Source organism: Schistocerca nitens, chromosome 7 (genome assembly GCF_023898315.1).
Source record: "Schistocerca nitens isolate TAMUIC-IGC-003100 chromosome 7, iqSchNite1.1, whole genome shotgun sequence".
Classification (NCBI taxonomy): Eukaryota; Metazoa; Arthropoda; class Insecta; order Orthoptera; family Acrididae; genus Schistocerca; species Schistocerca nitens.
Genome location: NC_064620.1, coordinates 246,310,187 through 246,327,974, shown reverse-complemented (window position 1 = coordinate 246,327,974; position 17,788 = coordinate 246,310,187). Strand labels below are relative to the sequence as shown.

At 43.5% G+C, this 17,788-nt stretch overlaps 1 protein-coding gene across 6 annotated transcripts; it reads right to left on the bottom strand.

The window, feature by feature from the left end:
- Positions 1 to 10,127: 10,127 nt before the first annotated feature.
- LOC126195276 (uncharacterized) lies at positions 10,128 to 17,320 on the bottom strand. Of its 6 annotated transcripts, XR_007538568.1 has the most exons (5): positions 17,029 to 17,280; positions 14,345 to 14,408; positions 11,604 to 11,979; positions 10,701 to 10,949; positions 10,128 to 10,374 (listed from the first exon to the last, which is right to left on the bottom strand). XR_007538568.1 is itself a non-coding variant. In XM_049933813.1 (4 exons), exons 1-4 carry the CDS (start codon positions 17,057 to 17,059, stop codon positions 10,910 to 10,912), a joined length of 507 nt encoding a protein of 168 aa, XP_049789770.1. In that variant the 5' UTR covers positions 17,060 to 17,298; the 3' UTR covers positions 10,128 to 10,909. The 6 variants fall into 6 exon arrangements, 2 of the variants coding, with proteins under 2 accessions (XP_049789770.1, XP_049789769.1); XR_007538570.1 differs by adding an exon at positions 13,949 to 14,089 and having other exon boundaries at positions 10,128 to 11,979; positions 14,350 to 14,408; positions 17,029 to 17,306; XR_007538569.1 differs by adding an exon at positions 13,949 to 14,089 and having other exon boundaries at positions 10,128 to 11,979; positions 17,029 to 17,277.
- Between the last annotated feature and the right edge of the window lie 468 nt (positions 17,321 to 17,788).

Below are 17,788 nucleotides of genomic sequence, written 5' to 3'. Positions count from 1 at the left end.
ATTTTCTAAGGAAAATTTAAAAAACTGTTGGACTAATTGACTGGTGCCATTAAAATCAACAAACTACGCAATGAAGCCAAGACCTAGAACCTAGGAAAATCACACAATACTAAAAGATAATGTCACTAATGGGTCTCTTATTAAATGTGAATAGAGATTAACCATTAAACTGATCATTGCCCGAAATTAAGTGACTTACCAGGTCATTAACCTACTTGCAGGGCAGATACAATATCTGATGGCAACATTCCAAGAGCAAGCTGATCGGTTGATAAGGCGACCGAGTTGTCCAGCCACCACTCTGAGCAGAGCAGTTGTTGGCCTGGCAAGCACCTACCGAACCCAAAATACCCCGGACTGAGCAGATGCCAGCAAGACAGCCTCCTGTGGAGATAAGCAGATACGACCACAATGGCCCACAAGGAGCTAACCAGATACGCACAGTAGACCACACGAAGTTGAGCAGACAGAAGCATCACAGCTCCTCGCGAGTGGAGCTGTTGAAAGGCCATGTGACGGGAGTAGATGCAAGTTCAGCAGTGTCCGCGAGCGGATCTGTCAGCAGCGCGGCGGTGTCTACGAGAGGATCAGTCGGCAGCGCGGTGGTGTCCGCAAGCTGATCAGTCGGCAGCGCAGCTGCGTCCGCGAGCTGATCAGTCGGCACCGAGGCGGTGAACGTGAGTGGATCAGTTGGATGCGCGGCAGAGGCCGCGACAAGAGCAGTCGGCAGCACAGCGGCGGCCACGAGCGGAGCAGTCGGCAGCGCGGTATCCTCCAAGAGCGGAGAAGACGGCAGCGCGATGGTATCCACAGGCAGAGCAGCTAGCAGCATTGTGGTGCCCACGAGCGGAGCAGTCGCCAGCACGGCAGCGCCCGCGAGCGGAGCAGTCGCCAGCACGGCAGCGCCCGCGAGCGTAGCAGTCGCCAGCACGGCAGCGCCCGCGAGCGGAGCAGTCGCCAGCACGGCAGCGCCCGCGAGCGGAGCAGTCGCCAGCACGGCAGCGCCCGCGAGCGGAGCAGTCGCCAGCACGGCAGCGCCCGCGAGCGGAGCAGTCGCCAGCACGGCAGCGCCCGCGAGCGGAGCAGTCACCAGCACGGCAGCACCCGCGAGTGGAGCAGTTGCCAGTTCGTCAGTGCCCGTGAGCGAAGCAGGCAATATTGACTGCTCCACTCAATATTGACTCACTCAATATTGAGTAGTCAATATTGGCTGACTCAATATTGAGTAGTCAATATTGAATGGCTTAACTGATCCCCAATGATATAAGAACGGACACATTTTTCATTTTAATATACTCAATCACAGTAGTCCAATACATTACAATAAAATTTCAAACGAATGCTTACGAGAGATGTTTTGGCTGCCTAAAAGAGAGGAATTCTATTTCTTAAGGTACATTTTAAAAACTCTGAATAACTTGTACTGTTAAAATCAACAAACCACGCAATCCTACAATACATATAGAAAAAACATTTCAACAATACTGGGACCTATTATTTAATAAGAATGAGGGTTACTGATTAAAAAGATTATTGTCTAAAATAAAAGTGGGTTACAAATTACACTCTACAAGGTAAGGAAGGCAGGACATTAACCTGCTTGCAGGGCAGCTGCAATACCAGATGGCTCCCAAGGGTGAGCAGATCAGTTGATATGGCCACCAAGTTGGGCAGCTGTCCAGCCTCTCAACACAGCTGATGTTCGCCAGACGAGCACCTACCAAACTCGAGAACCACGAGTGGAGTCGACGACAGCACGAGTGCACCCGTGGAGAGGAGCAGTTGCCTAGATGACAGTGTTGGTGTGTAGGGAAGTAACCTGCAAGACAGCACAACCCTCCCCCCTTTACACCCTAGTGGGACAGCTGAACCGTAAACAGGGCCAAGGAGCATACAGCTGCCAAGGAGCGGAGCAGATGCCATTATGACACCCTGCACCGGGTACAGCAGCCAACAACCCATATGTTGTGAGTAAATATTACCACTCATTTTAAATAACTGGAGTGTAACATTCACATTATTGCTCCGTATGTCTGTAACCTACGAGTTGGGTTTCCAACTTGGGCTCTCAAGAGCAACTTCAAGTATTCCAACATCACATAACTTAATTGAATGACAGAAGAACGGGTACAATTTTAAAATTAAGTTCCAATAAAAATATAAACTGCCCTCCCAAAAAACAAAAAAACTACTTTGAAAGAAAAACTCGTGCATTTCTATCAGGTAAGGAACAACACTGGGTCACTTACTCAATGTGAATAGGTGTCAACCATTAACAAGACTGCTACCTAAAATAAATGTGGCAGCACGACAGCGCCCGCGAGTGGAGCAGTCGCCAACACGGCAGCGCCCGCGAGCCGAGCAGTCGCCAGCACGGCAGCGCCCGCTAGCCGAGCAGTCGCCAGCATGGCAGCGCCCGCGAGCTGAGCAGTCGCCAGCACGGCAGCGCCCGCGAGCCGAGCAGTCGCCAGCACGACAGCGCGCGCGAGCCGAGCAGTCGCCAGCATGGCAGGGCCCGCGAGCCGAGCAGCCGCCAGCACGGCAGGGCCCACGAGCCGAGCAGCCGCCAGCACGGCAGGGCCCGCGAGCCGTGCAGGCGCCAGCACGGCAGGGCCCGCGAGCCGAGCAGCCGCCAGCACGGCAGGGCCCACGAGCCGAGCAGCCGCCAGCACGGCAGGGCCCGCGAGCCAAGCAGTCGCCAGCACGGCAGGGCCCACGAGCCGAACAGTCGCCAGCACGGCAGGGCCCACGAGCGGAGCAGTCGCCAGCACGGCAGGGCCCACGAGTGGAGCAGTCGCCAGCACGTCAGGGCGCGTAAACGAAGCAGTGGTCAGAACGGCAGCACCCACAAATGGAGGTGCAGGATGTCAGCGCATCACAATCTGCGCAGTCGCCAGCACGGCAGCACCCATGAGCTGCACAATCGCCAGCACGGCACTGCCCCAAGGGCTCTTGCAGCAAAATTGCTGCCCCGTAGTCAAGATCCTCAAGCAGAGACACCATCTTCAAAATCAAACATCATAAGAAGAGTAGCCTCCAGATGGGCCAACCTATCATGAATGGTGCCGCAGCGACAGTGTGTGAGGTGAAGAATCGCCACTGTGGTAACAGCAGCGAACTGGCTTTGCAGCTGCTTAGTCAGCATCCAATAGAAGCAGACTGCTCGGTGAAGCTGTCACCTTGTCGACCTAAACACAGGAAGCTACATACATCTGCATCCCACAACCTGGGCTTCATGCTGTGTCCCTCATGAATGAATGCCTGTTCCCCCAACATCGCATTGCTCAACTGAACCCCTCCACCCAATGATAGAAGAACACGCATGATGTTAACTTAATGCCCTTAATGGCATAATATTCCAATACGTTTCAATACAATTACAAACAGTTCTTTCAAATAAGAACTATTTTTTAAGGAAATTCAAAAAATTCGGATTGATTGAGGGGTCCTTAATGGTAACAAACCATTACTGAAGACACAATTTAGAACAACACTACCATATTAACATCTCATTAAAAGATTAAGCATAACAAATGGTCTCTCACAAAATGCCAATAGGTGCATACCATTAAAGATGTCATTGCCCACAATCAAGGGGTGTTAGCTATCATGCTCTACAAACTAACAACTTACAGCAAAAAAGAACACAATAACTAGCATAGTTGTATTCAGGGCAGCTAAAATACCAAATGGCTCCATTCCACAACTGAGTGGATCAGTTGATGACAGCCAAAGCGCAGGGCAGCTGCCACCTTATGAGTGGTACAAATGTTGGCCTCACAAGCCCCCACCAAACTCGCAAACTGCGAGCCGAGCAGTCACCAACACAGCAGCGCCCGCAAGGCGAGCAGCAGCCAGCACGACAGTGCCCCCGAGCTGAGCAGTCGCCAGCACGGCAGTGCCCGCGAGCCGAGCAGTCGCCAGCACGGCAGTGCCCGCGAGCCGAGCAGTCACCAGCACGGCAGTGCCTGCGAGCCGAGCAGTCACCAGCATGGCTGCGCCCGCGAGCCGAGCAGTCGCCAGCACGTCTGCGCCCGCGAGCCGAGCAGTCGCCAGTACGGCAGTGCCCATGAACCGAGCAGTCACCAACACAGCAGAGCCCGCGAACCGAGCAGTCACCATCACCCAAGAGATGAGCAATCAGCACTGCAGTGCCTGTGAGACACGCAGTGGCCAGCACAGCAGTCCGCAAGCCATAGTTCTTAGCATGGCACTGCTCACAAGCCGGGCAGTCACCAGTGCCAGTGACCGGAGCAGCTGCCAACACAGCACTGCCCAAGAGTGGAGCATCCACCAGCACAACAGCCTCCACGAGCGGAACAGTCACTGAGGTGAGTGGTCTTGTAGCAATCTTGTCACGCCATCATTGCCAGGGCCCCGAGCAGTGATGCTATCTTGAATTTCGAACACCACAAGAAGGGCAGCCTCCGGAATGGACCATCCCATCAGACGGGATGCCACCGCGATGACAGTGCATCCAGTGAAGCACTAGCACTATGATAACAGCATCCCACTAGCTATGCAGCTCCATAGCTAACCTCTACCAGCAGCAGACCGATCACTGAGGCCAATGATTCACCTCAAGTAGCTGTCACCACATTGATTTGGAAATAGGAACCTACATACATCTGCATCCCATGACCTAGGCTTCGTGCTGGGCCCTTCAAACATGACTGAAGGTATCTTAACTTTGCATTGCGTAACTGATCCCCAATAACAAAATGGATACACTTTTAATTTTATACACTTAATGACATACTCCAAGATATTTCAATACATTTTGAAACAGTTGTCTAAAACAAAAAAATATTTTTAAGGAAAATCCAAAAAACCAGACTGTTTCAAGGATAAGTTAAAAAAAACCTTAATGAAGTCACAATTCATAAAAATTCTGAAATAAGGAACAACACTTGGACTCTCATAAATTGGAAATAGGATCTACCATTAAGGAAGTCACTGCTTAAAACAGAAGGTACATTATTACCTGCCACACGCTACAAACTAACAACTCACCACCTAAAAGTACATGGATCAACCACAGTTGTATGCAGGACAGCTAAAATACCAGATGGCACCCTCACAAGAGTGCGCAGATTAGCTGATGGTGGCGAATCAGCTGAGCAGCCACAATCTTCTGAGCTGTGCAGATGTTGGCCTTACGACCTCCTACCAAACCCACAAACAGCACATGCATGGGTCGAGCGGTCGCCAGCATGGCAGCTGTCACAAGGGGAGCAGTCACTGGCCAAGTGCTGCTACAGCAGAATTTCCACAGAGGTTGTTGTGACCCCAAGCAGAACTGCTGTGTTGGAATTCAAACTGAACAGGAAGGGCAGCCTCTGGAATGGCCCGCCACAAGGAGAGATGCCACAGTGATGACAGTGCATCACATGAAGAACTGCCACTGTGGTAACAGCACCTAGTTAGCTATGTAGCTATTTAGCCAAACTCTGTAACAGGCAGACTGGTCACTGAAGGGGATCATCACTCAACACAAGTAGCTGTGTTGGCCTGGACATAAGAACCTCCATATATCTCTATCCCAGGAGCTGGGCTTCCAGGTGGGCCCTTCAAGCATGACTGCAGGCAGACCATTGCATGGCTCAATAGAACTCAAATGACAAAGAGGATGGGATACTTTTTAGTTTTAATGCACTCAACAAAACAGCAATCCACAAAATCACAACAAAAATTTGAAATGGCTGTCTAGGAAACTAAGAAAATTCAGACTGATCAGAGGATAAGTGCCATTAAAATGAACTATAAGGAAATGTAGTACACTTAAAAAATATCTACACAATCCATGCAATGTAGCCATAATTTAGAAAAAAAGATCCTACTATATATACATCTTACTAAGAAATAAGGTACAACATTGGATCCCTTATAAAATGTTTCGATGTTCACCATTAACAAGATAATTGCCTAAAATAATGGGGGTTACCTGCCAAGCTCCAAAAGCTGAGAACTCACCACAGAAAGTACTCTGGTACTGCGATAGTGTACACAAATACAATTCTAGACGACACCATTCCACGAGTGAGCCAATCTGATGATGGTGGCCACTGAGCTGCTACCAAACCCACCACACCTCACATCCAAGATCGATGATCGGGCCCCGAAGTGAGCTGCCACATACCACTGCACCACACCACATTAGCTAAGATGTCACCCACACGGCCTTGTACAGCATGTCACCACAAATAGGTCTGCCACCACACGACCTGGACACAGGAACTTCCAACATGTGTGTCCTACAAGTAGGACACTGATACAAGCCCTACATGTAGGATTACAGGCAGCCCAAAACCACACTGCAAATAATGATACTGCTTCTAGACAATACCTCATTAACAGGTCATTATAGTGAATGAGTTACAACGATAAATGGATGAATCGATTTTCATTTGTATTCACTAACAATATGGTGAATGAATACCTTGTACTGTATGTAAAATATCTGCAAAACCACAAAATATATTCCTACAGAAGTCAGTAAAAATGATGAGGCTGAAGAAAAGAGATGTAAAAATATATCTCATCGTCAAGTAGAATAGTTAAAGATATCAGAATAGTCTACACAATGTTGTCAATTTCTTTTTGCCCTGCTGCGAAAGACAAATGTTGGCTTTTCCTTATAGTTTAGGTACAATTTCGGTTCTCTCAAAAATTGTGAATAACTGCTAACACTAATATCATTGGTAATAATCATTAAATTTAAACATACAAGGTGATTAATAACCTAAATTTATAATAAACAGAATTTCATTAAATCCTGAGCAGATACTAGGGAAACAGCCATGTAAATGCACTACCAGTCTCACAGCATCTCTTGGGTATGCCAATCAGCTTATTGTATCCCACAACCTTAGCAGCAAAATGTACCCTCTGAGCAGGGCAGATGTTTTCCTAATGAGCTCCTGACAAAGCCACTGTGCCTCACATTAAGAGCAGCTACAATGATCGATTCCCTGAGGCAAGCTACCATGCACCAGACAGAACCATACAACCAGAATTTAGCTGTCACCAAATTGACACGAGCATAAGAATTTCATCCAGTATGCAGCCACCTGTCTCCCACAAGCAGGATTACAGGTAACCCAATATTGCATTGCAAACAATACTGGTTGCACAACAGCCTCAGTAGTGTAACTGCTACTGGCTTAACTGAACACCAAATAATAAAAGAATGCACATATTTTTAATTGTAATGCTCTCAGTGGCTTAATAATCTGAGAAATTATGACAATACTTAATAATATTGAAAATGGCTGTGTCAAAAATCAGAATGTTCTAAAGGAAAATAGCAAAAACAATCAACTGAAGGGTATTTGATATCAAAATACACTGTACTGGGATATAATGTAGTTAACAAGTATCCAAGCTATCCAAGCACTGTAGCCATAATTTTTTAAAAGTTCTACAATAGGGCTTGCATACACGTCACTAAGAGATGTACAACACAAGTCCCTCACAACATGTGAATAAAGTGTTTACCTGATGGGATCATTGCATAAAATGAAGACGTGTAACAGACTGATGCTCTATACCAAGGACATGCACTGCATTCCATTAAATGTTGCTTACTGATTTCAGCATGCTACAAAACTGGCCCCTATGAGCTGAGAACAGAATAAAAATAAAATAACTAAGTCTCGAATAGCCGTATCTACTTCCAGAGCAATAAATAGTTATACAGCTACAATACCGGATTAGCAAAATCCCACATTGAGCAGATCAGTTGCTTGTGCCCAATGAGTAGCCACCGCCACCCTCTGAGCAGAGCAGATGTTGGCCCGACAAACTTCTACTAAACCCAACAGGCCTCAGGTTCAGAGCAGCAACCAAGATGGTAACAGCATTTAACAGCAAACAGTACCACACGATCAGGGTTGGAGCCTGGCTGCCTGTTCTCAGATGTAGATCAGGTGCTGGACAGAAAGCTGCAATATCCCTCTCTGCGGCCCATGAACAGAGTTGTCGTCTTGCTATTCACTGCCACTGGAATGCAGCCTCTGGAATGGCTGCATCCCTAGATGAGACATGCTACCAACATGACAGCTCTGCAGCAGACCTGTCAATGCATTGATTGCACTCCACTTGCTTGGACCACCTTGTCCCACAAGTAGAGGTCACTGGGCTTCTCAATCACCATGAGCAGATCTGCTACTATATGACCTAGACAAAGGAATTTTTAAACATCTTTGTCCTACGAGCAGGGCATCCAAATGAGCCCTGCACGTAGGACTACAAACAGCCCAAGCTGCAACGCAAATAATGATACTACTTTCGTGACAGTACATCGGTTATAGTCTTAATGTATCAATACCACAGCAATAGCAACTGACTGAAGAATTAGTGGTACAAAAAAAACCTTACTTGAATGTAGTAAAATATATGTAAACAGCTCATGCTATATTGTAGCTTTTCTCTTAAATTTCCTACAAAAATATTATGCTAGCTTTCCTAAGAGTTTAAATCCAACATTGGGTCAATCATGGAATGTGAATAGCTGCTAACATTAATATTATAATAACCTGTATTCAGAACACAGACAGCATTTCATAAAACACATAGCAACTAGGCAGACAACCATGCCAATACACTACCAGTCTAACGGCATCCCAGGAAGAAGCTTGTGGTACCCGACAAGCTGAACTGCAATCACCATCCTCTGCCTCTGAACAGTGCAGGTGTTGAGCCAACAAGCTTCTGTCAAATCCACTATGCCTCGCGTGAAGAGCAGCTATGAGGTAAATCTCACTCCCTGAGGCAAGCTGCAAACAGCAGGCAGCACCTTACAACCAGGACTACTGCCAGGCTGCCATTACCATGCATTGTACAAATGAAGGATGGACAGTAAACTGTCAATAAAACCGAAATCGACCCAACTGCTCCCCTAGCAAAAACAAAGCTACCCTTGTTGTGATCCATGAGCTGAGAAGCCCTCTTGCAGTTTAATCAACACAAGATGGGCAGAATCTGGAATAGTGGTCCCCAAAAGAAGAGACGTCACTGTGATAACAATGCCACAGGAGCACACTTGTCATTGAGCTAGTGGCACCTACCTATTAAGATAGCTGATTAGCCAACCTTCATCACGAACAGGTGGGTCGCTGAGGTTAATAATTCATCATGCGGTGAAGTATCTATTGGTTTAACTAAATCCCAGTGTTAGAAGTCTAAATACATTATCAATTTTAATGCACTCAAAGACATAGATATCTAAGGAATTATTATTATATTAAAAATTGATCTTTTTAAAACTGAAACATTTTATATCTTTATAGATAATAGTAATAAAAGATAAACTAAGGGATAAGTGCTATTACAATATATATTCCTGCATGTACCGCTGCACATGGTCGTTGCAAGGCTGCCTGTGCCAGAACGGAGTGCAGATGCCGGCTGGTCAGCAGTCACCATTCTCATTCTGACCCACGCGCAGAAAGTTCAAACACCACGAGAAGAGCAGCCTCTGGAGCGTCTGTGCCCAAAGAGACATGCCACCACGATGTTGATGAGCAAGACATGAGCCATCATAGGGTTAACGATACCCCCGTTAGCAAAGAGGCCGCCTAGATGATCTTGCACCGTGAGTAGATCAGCAGCTGGGGGCCAATCTTTCATGACGAGTAGATCTGCCACTGTGTCAACCTGGACATATGAACTTCCATCCATCTGTGTTCCACCAGCAGGGTGGAACTGCAGGTAGCCGAACATTGCATTGCAAATAAAGATACCGCTTGTGCGACAGAGCCACGGTATTTAAACAGTCAAAATGTTTAGCTGAGCCCCAATGATATAAAAATGAATACGGTTCTAATTTAATTGCCTCAATGTCATACTTTCTCAGGACATAAAAGGAATGTTTTATGGCTCTGTTGTGAAAATGGAAAACTCTTAGAGAAAAGCAATAAAAATAACAGATTGAAGAGAAAGTGGTACAGAACTACATTATACTGAATGTAAAGTTCAAGACATCTAAAAACTCAGTGGAATGTATTACTTTTTCAAAGGTTATGAAATATGTCAGTACAGAGAGACTAGTTACACCATACGTTATCTCACTGAATCCATTGACTAGTGAAATGCGTAAAATGAAATTAGATTATCTGCAAAAGTACTGATATCTTACACTCAGTTTTCAAACAGCTTTTAATCAAATACAGCTTCCTATTAGCAGCTTACTTGCTCCCCAAAAACCAAGCACTCATCATAAAAAGAAGTGCCTACCCTCTGGTTCACTGTACGCTGAGCAGCCTCCAGCACCGTATTAGTAAAGAGGCCACCAACCCAATCCTGCAGCACGAGCACAGCTGCTGTTGGGTTGCTCTCCCTCTCAGTGTCCCAGGAACAAGATACGCCTGTGCCCTGTGAGCAGGACTGCAGGTAGCCCAACATTGCATTGTAAATAAAGATATTAGGTACAGTAGTGCCTCGCCACTGAAGTGGTAGTCAGCTTAAATGTACCCAATAATAGAAAAATGGGTAAATTTTAATTTTAAGCGTATTCAAGAACATAGTGATCAGTGACTTTCTAATAACATTCAACTACCTCAAAAAAATTAAAAATTTTATCTTTCAACATGAGCTTTAAAAATGATAGGTTGAAGAATAGGTACAAAAAAATATTGTACTGGAACGTAGAATAGTTATAGTCTGACAGTGTTCTAACATCATGCAGTTTAATTGCTTACACCCTGTGAGCAGACCGACATGGCAGAAGTTTGTCCGGAAAACTGAAGGTGCCAGATGTACAGAACAGCCTCCAGGATGGTCACCACTCACGAGATGTGCTGTCTATGGGGTGATAGCACTGAACGATCCAGGTTGCTGCCACCCACAAGAATAACAGCTATCGGTCCCCCCAGCAAATCTTGCACCACGCGTAGAACAGCAGCTGGGGCTAACGAATCGCCATCACGCTGCCATGTCGACAGTACTACCTGGACATAAAGAGCCTCCATCCATCTGTGACCCACATGCAGGGCAGCTGCCTTTGCCCTGTGATTTCATTATACAGCTACTGCTTGCACAACAGCACATTACTAGTTGAACAGTCATTGGTTAACTGTACCCCAATGATAAAGAGCCCTTTTAATAACACTTAAAATGGATGTGTCCAAACTTGCCAGGAACATATTTTAAAGGCAAATAGTAAAAACTGTAAGAGTATTGAATAAGTGGTATAAAAATATACCATTCTGTACTGCAGAACAGTAATAGATATCTAAACTATCCCTGCAGTGATGTCAAGTTTCTTTAAATCAAGTACGGCCCACTTTACATTTACTTAGTAAAGAGTATTAAGTATGAGAATAGTTCTCTCACAAAAAATGTGACTCAGACAAGTTAATTGCCCAGAATGATGGCTGGGTTCGTTACCAAATGAACTGATGCTCTGTACTCAGTATACTACATTCCATAAAATGTAAATTACTCTGGTACTCTGGCATAATCCGAGTCCCATGATCTGAATAGTTGCTAATCTGACAACACCCATATTGGCTCTTGTATGTCCTGTTAAGAAGGCTCTCAGGCTATCTACAGCCTGGACATATACTGAGCCCAGAGCACCTGCACACTGAATGCACCCTTACGGAAAAGTTATCACGGGTGTGAAGGCATCCCGCAAATAGGCTGTCAGGATATTTTAAAGGCCCTGGTTGCAGAGGAGTTGGCAGTGTCACCAAGTTCTGTTTGAAGAGCAGCTGCTGGATGGATTTAAACCCAAGTGTGGCACAGGGCTTCCGTTGTCCTTGCTGTACCCCAAATCGGAATGACAGACAGTTCAGGTGGGTCGCTCGAACTGGTCTGCTGTCCACTGACAGCGCCTCATAGGTAGCTGCAGGCACTACCGCATCCCCAGAAGAGATGTACTGGCGTATCCATTCTGACCACTCGACATCCAATAGGCAGACTGCACTCCATAAGCAGCCACGGGCTAATAGCAGCACTCGACATGCCACCAGTCCACTGCACCAAACAAACAGTTGATGACGCACAAGATTCACATTAACTGACAACAGTTAACTCCACTATTAATAAACCAAAAAATGTCAACACGGAAATCTAAAAAACAATATGACAGCTAATGTACAAGTGAACCATATGTGTAGCTCATTGTATGGAGCAACATTGTTCCATTAAGAAAAGTACATCAACCAATCAAAAAGTGTAGATGTAATGAATGATATGCATGCTGTACTTAACAAGAGGCAATTTCCAGTACCTACTAGCAGCCTGCCAATACACACATCACCATAAGAGGAAAGACATTACATAGAGGACAAACCCATAAATGCACTTAAATGCAATATCATGCTTGCCTTCCAATTCTATACTACCAAGTAGTGACAAACTGCAGCAGGTAACATACAGAACCTTTTTGTAACTGCATGCTAAGAATTAATATTGAAGCCAACCAATGGTCTGCTGCAACCAATATATCTTTGCTTCTCTAACATTGTGCCATAAACCCAGATTTTTGCTAACTTCACTAATAGATCTACAATATCTCACGTACAAATTCTATACACACCACGTAGTCCTGTAAAGGAACAGCACACAACCCGATAAAGCATGACAACAGCAATTACTACGGTGTGCAGACAACTGACTACTCTTTCAATAGAAGGAAAAACAATCTCTTGTATTGCCAGCCACCATCAGAAGTTCAGTTATGAGCAATAGAATAACTGCACTGTCATCATCAAAGCTACAAAAACTCTGGGCCAGCATTCCAGCATGATATCTGCCTGTGCTTTAGTATATGTAATTGGCGATTATTAACATGCACAAAAAAGAGAAAGCTTCCATCACATGTCTTGGTATCAAGCCTAAGCCTCAGCTATGCTGCTTCTATCTGCCTCTCCCTTGGGGTAGATAAATAGGTATTATCATCTGGTAGAAAACAGAAAGCTTTCACAACTTGTACTGATATTATGCCCAAATATCAGATGTGCCAAGAAGCACAGCTACCAGTACTTTATGAGAACACTGCTAATGAGAATGCTGTAAGAAAGCAGTTTTCACCCAATGTCTACGAATGATAACCTTAAAACCAAAATACAGCAAATGAAATTCTCAAAAAATGCTTTTTTTATTTGAGCTAAAGTGAATTTGCAAGTGATATGCAGCAGTCATATAAATGAAAATCAATTTTTAAAGGCAACCATCATAATGTGGTCTAACATTGGTTCAAAGTTGATGTGTTCTACATCTCTATTCAAACTGAACTACTGCTTTGAATGATACATCTATTACATGCAAAAAGAATTTAAACTCCGTTTTATACATGCAGTGACAAAATAAGACCCATCTCAGTCGGGGACATGTAGTGTACTGGTTGCTGGACTACCAGTTTTGATCAAATCCTAAACACAGCTGTCACAACAGTCACCCACTCACTAATATCAACAGAAAGGTACCTTAGTGAAATAGTTCTAAACTTCACAGTTTTCATCCACAGAAACCAACCTATTAGATTCGAAATATAAATCAAGATTCAGACTAAAATCTTAACAAGCTGACTGATAGTCTCCTCGACAAGAGTTAATATTCCAATGGAACAGAACAAAATGCAATCATTATGAACATTATTTAATAAGTAAATCACAGCAGCATAATGGCCTAGCCCATATCCAATTTTAATTTCAATAAAGTCCCTTCACTTTTCACCATCTTCATGGTACAATATGGCACCATAAATGTGATTAAATCATAACGGTTGCCTTTTTCACACCCTCAGCATAAAAATGTGAGACCACACAATTTCAGTTCTGTAACATATCCGTCAATCTGATCTAAGCAAAATTTATGTATTGCTCAAGCTGCACATGAGAACATCCAATAGAACAAATATATTAAAACTGGCAATACAAATGGATAGCTTTTACTAAAAACTAGCTTGAACAAGCGTACGATACTTATTTCGCATATGTACCTTTTAACTCAGATGTCAAGTAAATGAGAATAAAAGCTGATGTTCTAGCTCAAAAGTCTTGAGAAGCCTGGATACCGCCATCAGAAAATTTGAAGAGTTATCATGGTAACAGGGCTGACACGATGTAGTTAGAAGGGAAACCTGGTGACGAAGTGACAAGACAATATTATAATAAACATTGCAAATTAGGCCTCAATGTGGAGGATCAGGATAGGAAAGTAAATGAACAGCATTGAAATCAAACTAAACAGATTGATCCAATTTTTCTTGTTTATTTCCCGAATACAGTTGTCTTACATATGATTTAGTACTATGTTTTAATCAGTTTTCTTTTACAAAACAAGTGAGTTTCATCACAAGTTAAGGTTAATTTACATTACTCTAATTAATACAGACCTGACTTGAGAAACCATCTGAACCTTCAACCAACACCATCCTTCTGCCATCTCAGTACTCCACACTGTAAAATACAACACAGAATATTGTATCTGTTTGTTATATGCCAAGCCTTTCTAAATAAGACACTTCCAGTAATTTTTTTTAGTAGAACAGAAATGCCTTAACACAGTGATACTGGAATGTTCTGTATACTGTAGGGAGTGGGTGATATCTTTAGTATAAAGAAGCCTACGTTCTCAAGTTTTCAAGAACATCCAGAATTTCAGAATGCACTAATGTGAGATCATTATTTCTGTCTGTCTGGCTCACAGTAATTTGGATATGACCGGAAGAGGGAAAAAAAAAGCATAGATCTATCCAAAGTAAGAAAATGTGAGCTAGCCTATTTCACAATACCCCCAAAACTCATTCCGCATGGACACATGGAATACAACCAAGTAACACTTGTAACACTGTTGAAAATTTAGGTAGAGTGCAGCAGACTGCAAAGACAACCAGCTCAAAGTTGACAAACAAAATCAGGTTTAATGATGGACAGAGGTAACTTTACATCCCCAAAAATTTTAGACTATGTATTAAGCATAACTACGAAACTATATGATGTATCAGTGAACAAATAATCCAGGAAAAAAACATGAAAGTAAAATCAACTATAGCTTGCAGGTAATCAAAAAAATTACTAAACCCAATAGGATTGAAAAGTATATGAAAAACACACAGGACTATGGAAATAATTATCATTGAGGTATCACAATTCTAACAGTTTGAAGGACACCACACATATTTATTGCAACAACCCTGAGCAGTAAGCTTGGTGGCAGTGAACAGGGTGGGGGGTGGGGGGGATGGTGAGAGGGAAAGATGTACTTGAACAGTTATAGTTGTTGGAAATGTCTATACAGTGGGAAGAAAATATCATAATACAATCAAAAACTTTTAGAGGACCAGTATAAATGACAAACTCCAAAAATGACAGAACTTTTCAAAAGAGACGACAACAAGATTGTTGAATTGAGATCAAACAAGACAAACACTAAAGCTATGAAGATTGAGTGCAGCAAAATAATAAACCATAGAAAAATTGGAAAGAAAATACTGGTAAAAATCAGAAAGAAGAGCACGCAACATGGTCAAAGCAAGAGTACACAAGATGGCCGGAAATACACAAGATGGCCGGAAAAAAAAGTAAGATGGCGGATGCATGGGATATTAGCTGCCATTTGGTGCAGACTGTAGATGGTGAAGTATCTCTTTAACAGCACAAATTTACTAATCTGAAGGTTTTCCTGCGTAACGGGGCGGGGGCACAAGAACCAGGACTAACAATGGATACTGAACAAAGGATAGCCTAAATTGTCACACGTATGGTTGATTCATGGCGGAGTACAACGAAATTGCTGAAAAACCTGAATTCGTAGATGCTTGAAAATATTCACGAACTATCCATAAAACCCCATTTAAAAAGTTTCACAACGCGCATCAAGTGAGGAATCTAGGAATATACTATAGCTCCTATACACCATTCCCATAGGAATCAAGAGCACAAGAATCAAGACTAATTGCAACGTCCACAGGGGTATTTCAGTAATCATTCTTCCCACAGTCCCTATACGAATGGGATAGGAAGCAGCCCTAGTAAATTGTATATAGGGAAGTACCCAATGCCATATACTTCACGGTTTGCATAGCGTGCATGGTGGTTACATATATTGATATCACTACTGACCATTCGTAAGAAAGCACAAAAACAGGTTTGGCATCAGCATCTGTCTGTAGATCTGCTTGCAACAGTTTATATCGGGGAGCAGGCTTGCTTCTTCCACTCCCCACGCATTATCTCCTATTTACTACAGCCAAAACGAATGTGAATGAAGGTACACGGTTTATGCATGCTATTTTTACGGCAGCATCAGTCTATGAGTGTATTTTTTATATTTTATATCCACCCACTACGCCCCCTTTCGGAGGAAGTTAGTCTCCAGTGTTATTGCGCTCACATTTGTATAAAAAGCAAGCACACACACACACACACACACAAAGAAATGAAATAATCGTATGGCATTGTTGGCCGGGAGGTCCCAATTCGGGGGATTTCCGCATACACTCCAGTCCTTTATGGGCTTGTCGTAATTTTTGTCTGTTCATCCGTTGATTTTACATCTGTGAGTGCGGGTCCAGACGATAAAACATAGCGAGGAAGTCACGATATATTCCCAATACGAGTATTAAAGATCGAAAAGAATAAATTACAGTGTACAAAACGTAGCATTACAAATTCAATAGGGCCAATTACCAGTTCGTCATTATGAATATCTTGTTTTATTTTCTTAGTGAAAGTACCTATCTTGTGACACACATCTCTGCATGCAAAGTACGAGCTATTCATATCTCCTTAAAAATTTCTCTTGACAAAATTACGCGATACCCAAAAAAGGTTGATGACTTTTAAGGCAATTGGTGCTTTTTATAGTAAAAATCTGCACTCTGAAATTTATAACGCACTGTTATCTGACTTCTTATGCACTTCAGTATTTATCCTTCCGTGAAAACTCTCACTAAAACAAAGGAAGGCAAGAAGCAATGTTAAATGAAGAATTCGCCTAAGAATGGACTTAAACATCTAATTGGCGATGGTCGGATTACTGTTAGATTTGGGTGATAGAACCACAGAATCCACTTACCTTCATCGCCGCACAATTCACGGCCGCACATCCGTAGTCCTCCATCTTCTCGCAACTCCCGTTGCCTACGCCCGTGTTCGAGTCTTTTATCTCGCGCTACTGTAGTTCGCTACTGTACTCCTACGCGTGCCGCATGCAAAGTAGTTCCCTATTTTAACGTACAATCACTTGCTTTCGGCAAACAGTGAAACTTTCTTTCTGTCTTCCAACCGACACCACCAAAATGTTGCTCAATAATTTGTAACAATAGCACTTTATTGAACCGAAAAATGGATTTCCGCTTTTCGCTAGAAGATTCCCTGGCGCAGGCACACTGGGTGCGTGGGCCAAGCGGTTGCGCTATTGACGTCATACTGTAGCGCAGACACACAGGGAGAGAGAGAGAGAGAGAGAGAGAGAATCTGTTTGTGGACAGCAGCTTCTCATAATTCGTGTTAATGGTATTCCAGTTTTTGTTATTATTTGTCGAAAAAAATATTGCAAAATTTGGCGATTATAGTATTTTATTATTTAACCACGAGATTTTCTTTCCGTCCGCAACTTTTATAAGTTTATTCTATTGCTGCTGCAGTCTCCTGTTACAAACTGCACCTCCATACGATTTCTATGTGCATTTACAGTGTCAAGAACCGTTGTTACAGCAAGACATAGTAATCCTCTTGATGGACGTGCCGTACTGCCCTTCTTCACTGAAACAATTCAACTCAAAACCAAAATGGAAGGAAATAATTTTTCAATCCCAGACAAATTCGTCTCCGTA

Bases quoted from the DNA above. Each gene is read 5' to 3' on its own strand.
- LOC126195276 (XM_049933812.1), bottom strand. From the start codon at position 17,059: ATGTGCGGCCGTGAATTGTGCGGCGATGAAG. The intron at 14,409-17,028 runs GTAAGTGGATTC...TGTATTTTACAG, and splicing joins TGAATTGTGCGGCGATGAAG to TGTGGAGTACTGAGATGGCA. The intron at 11,980-14,344 runs GTCTGTATTAAT...TGTTTGGTGCAG, and splicing joins CAGATGGTTTCTCAAGTCAG to TGGACTGGTGGCATGTCGAG.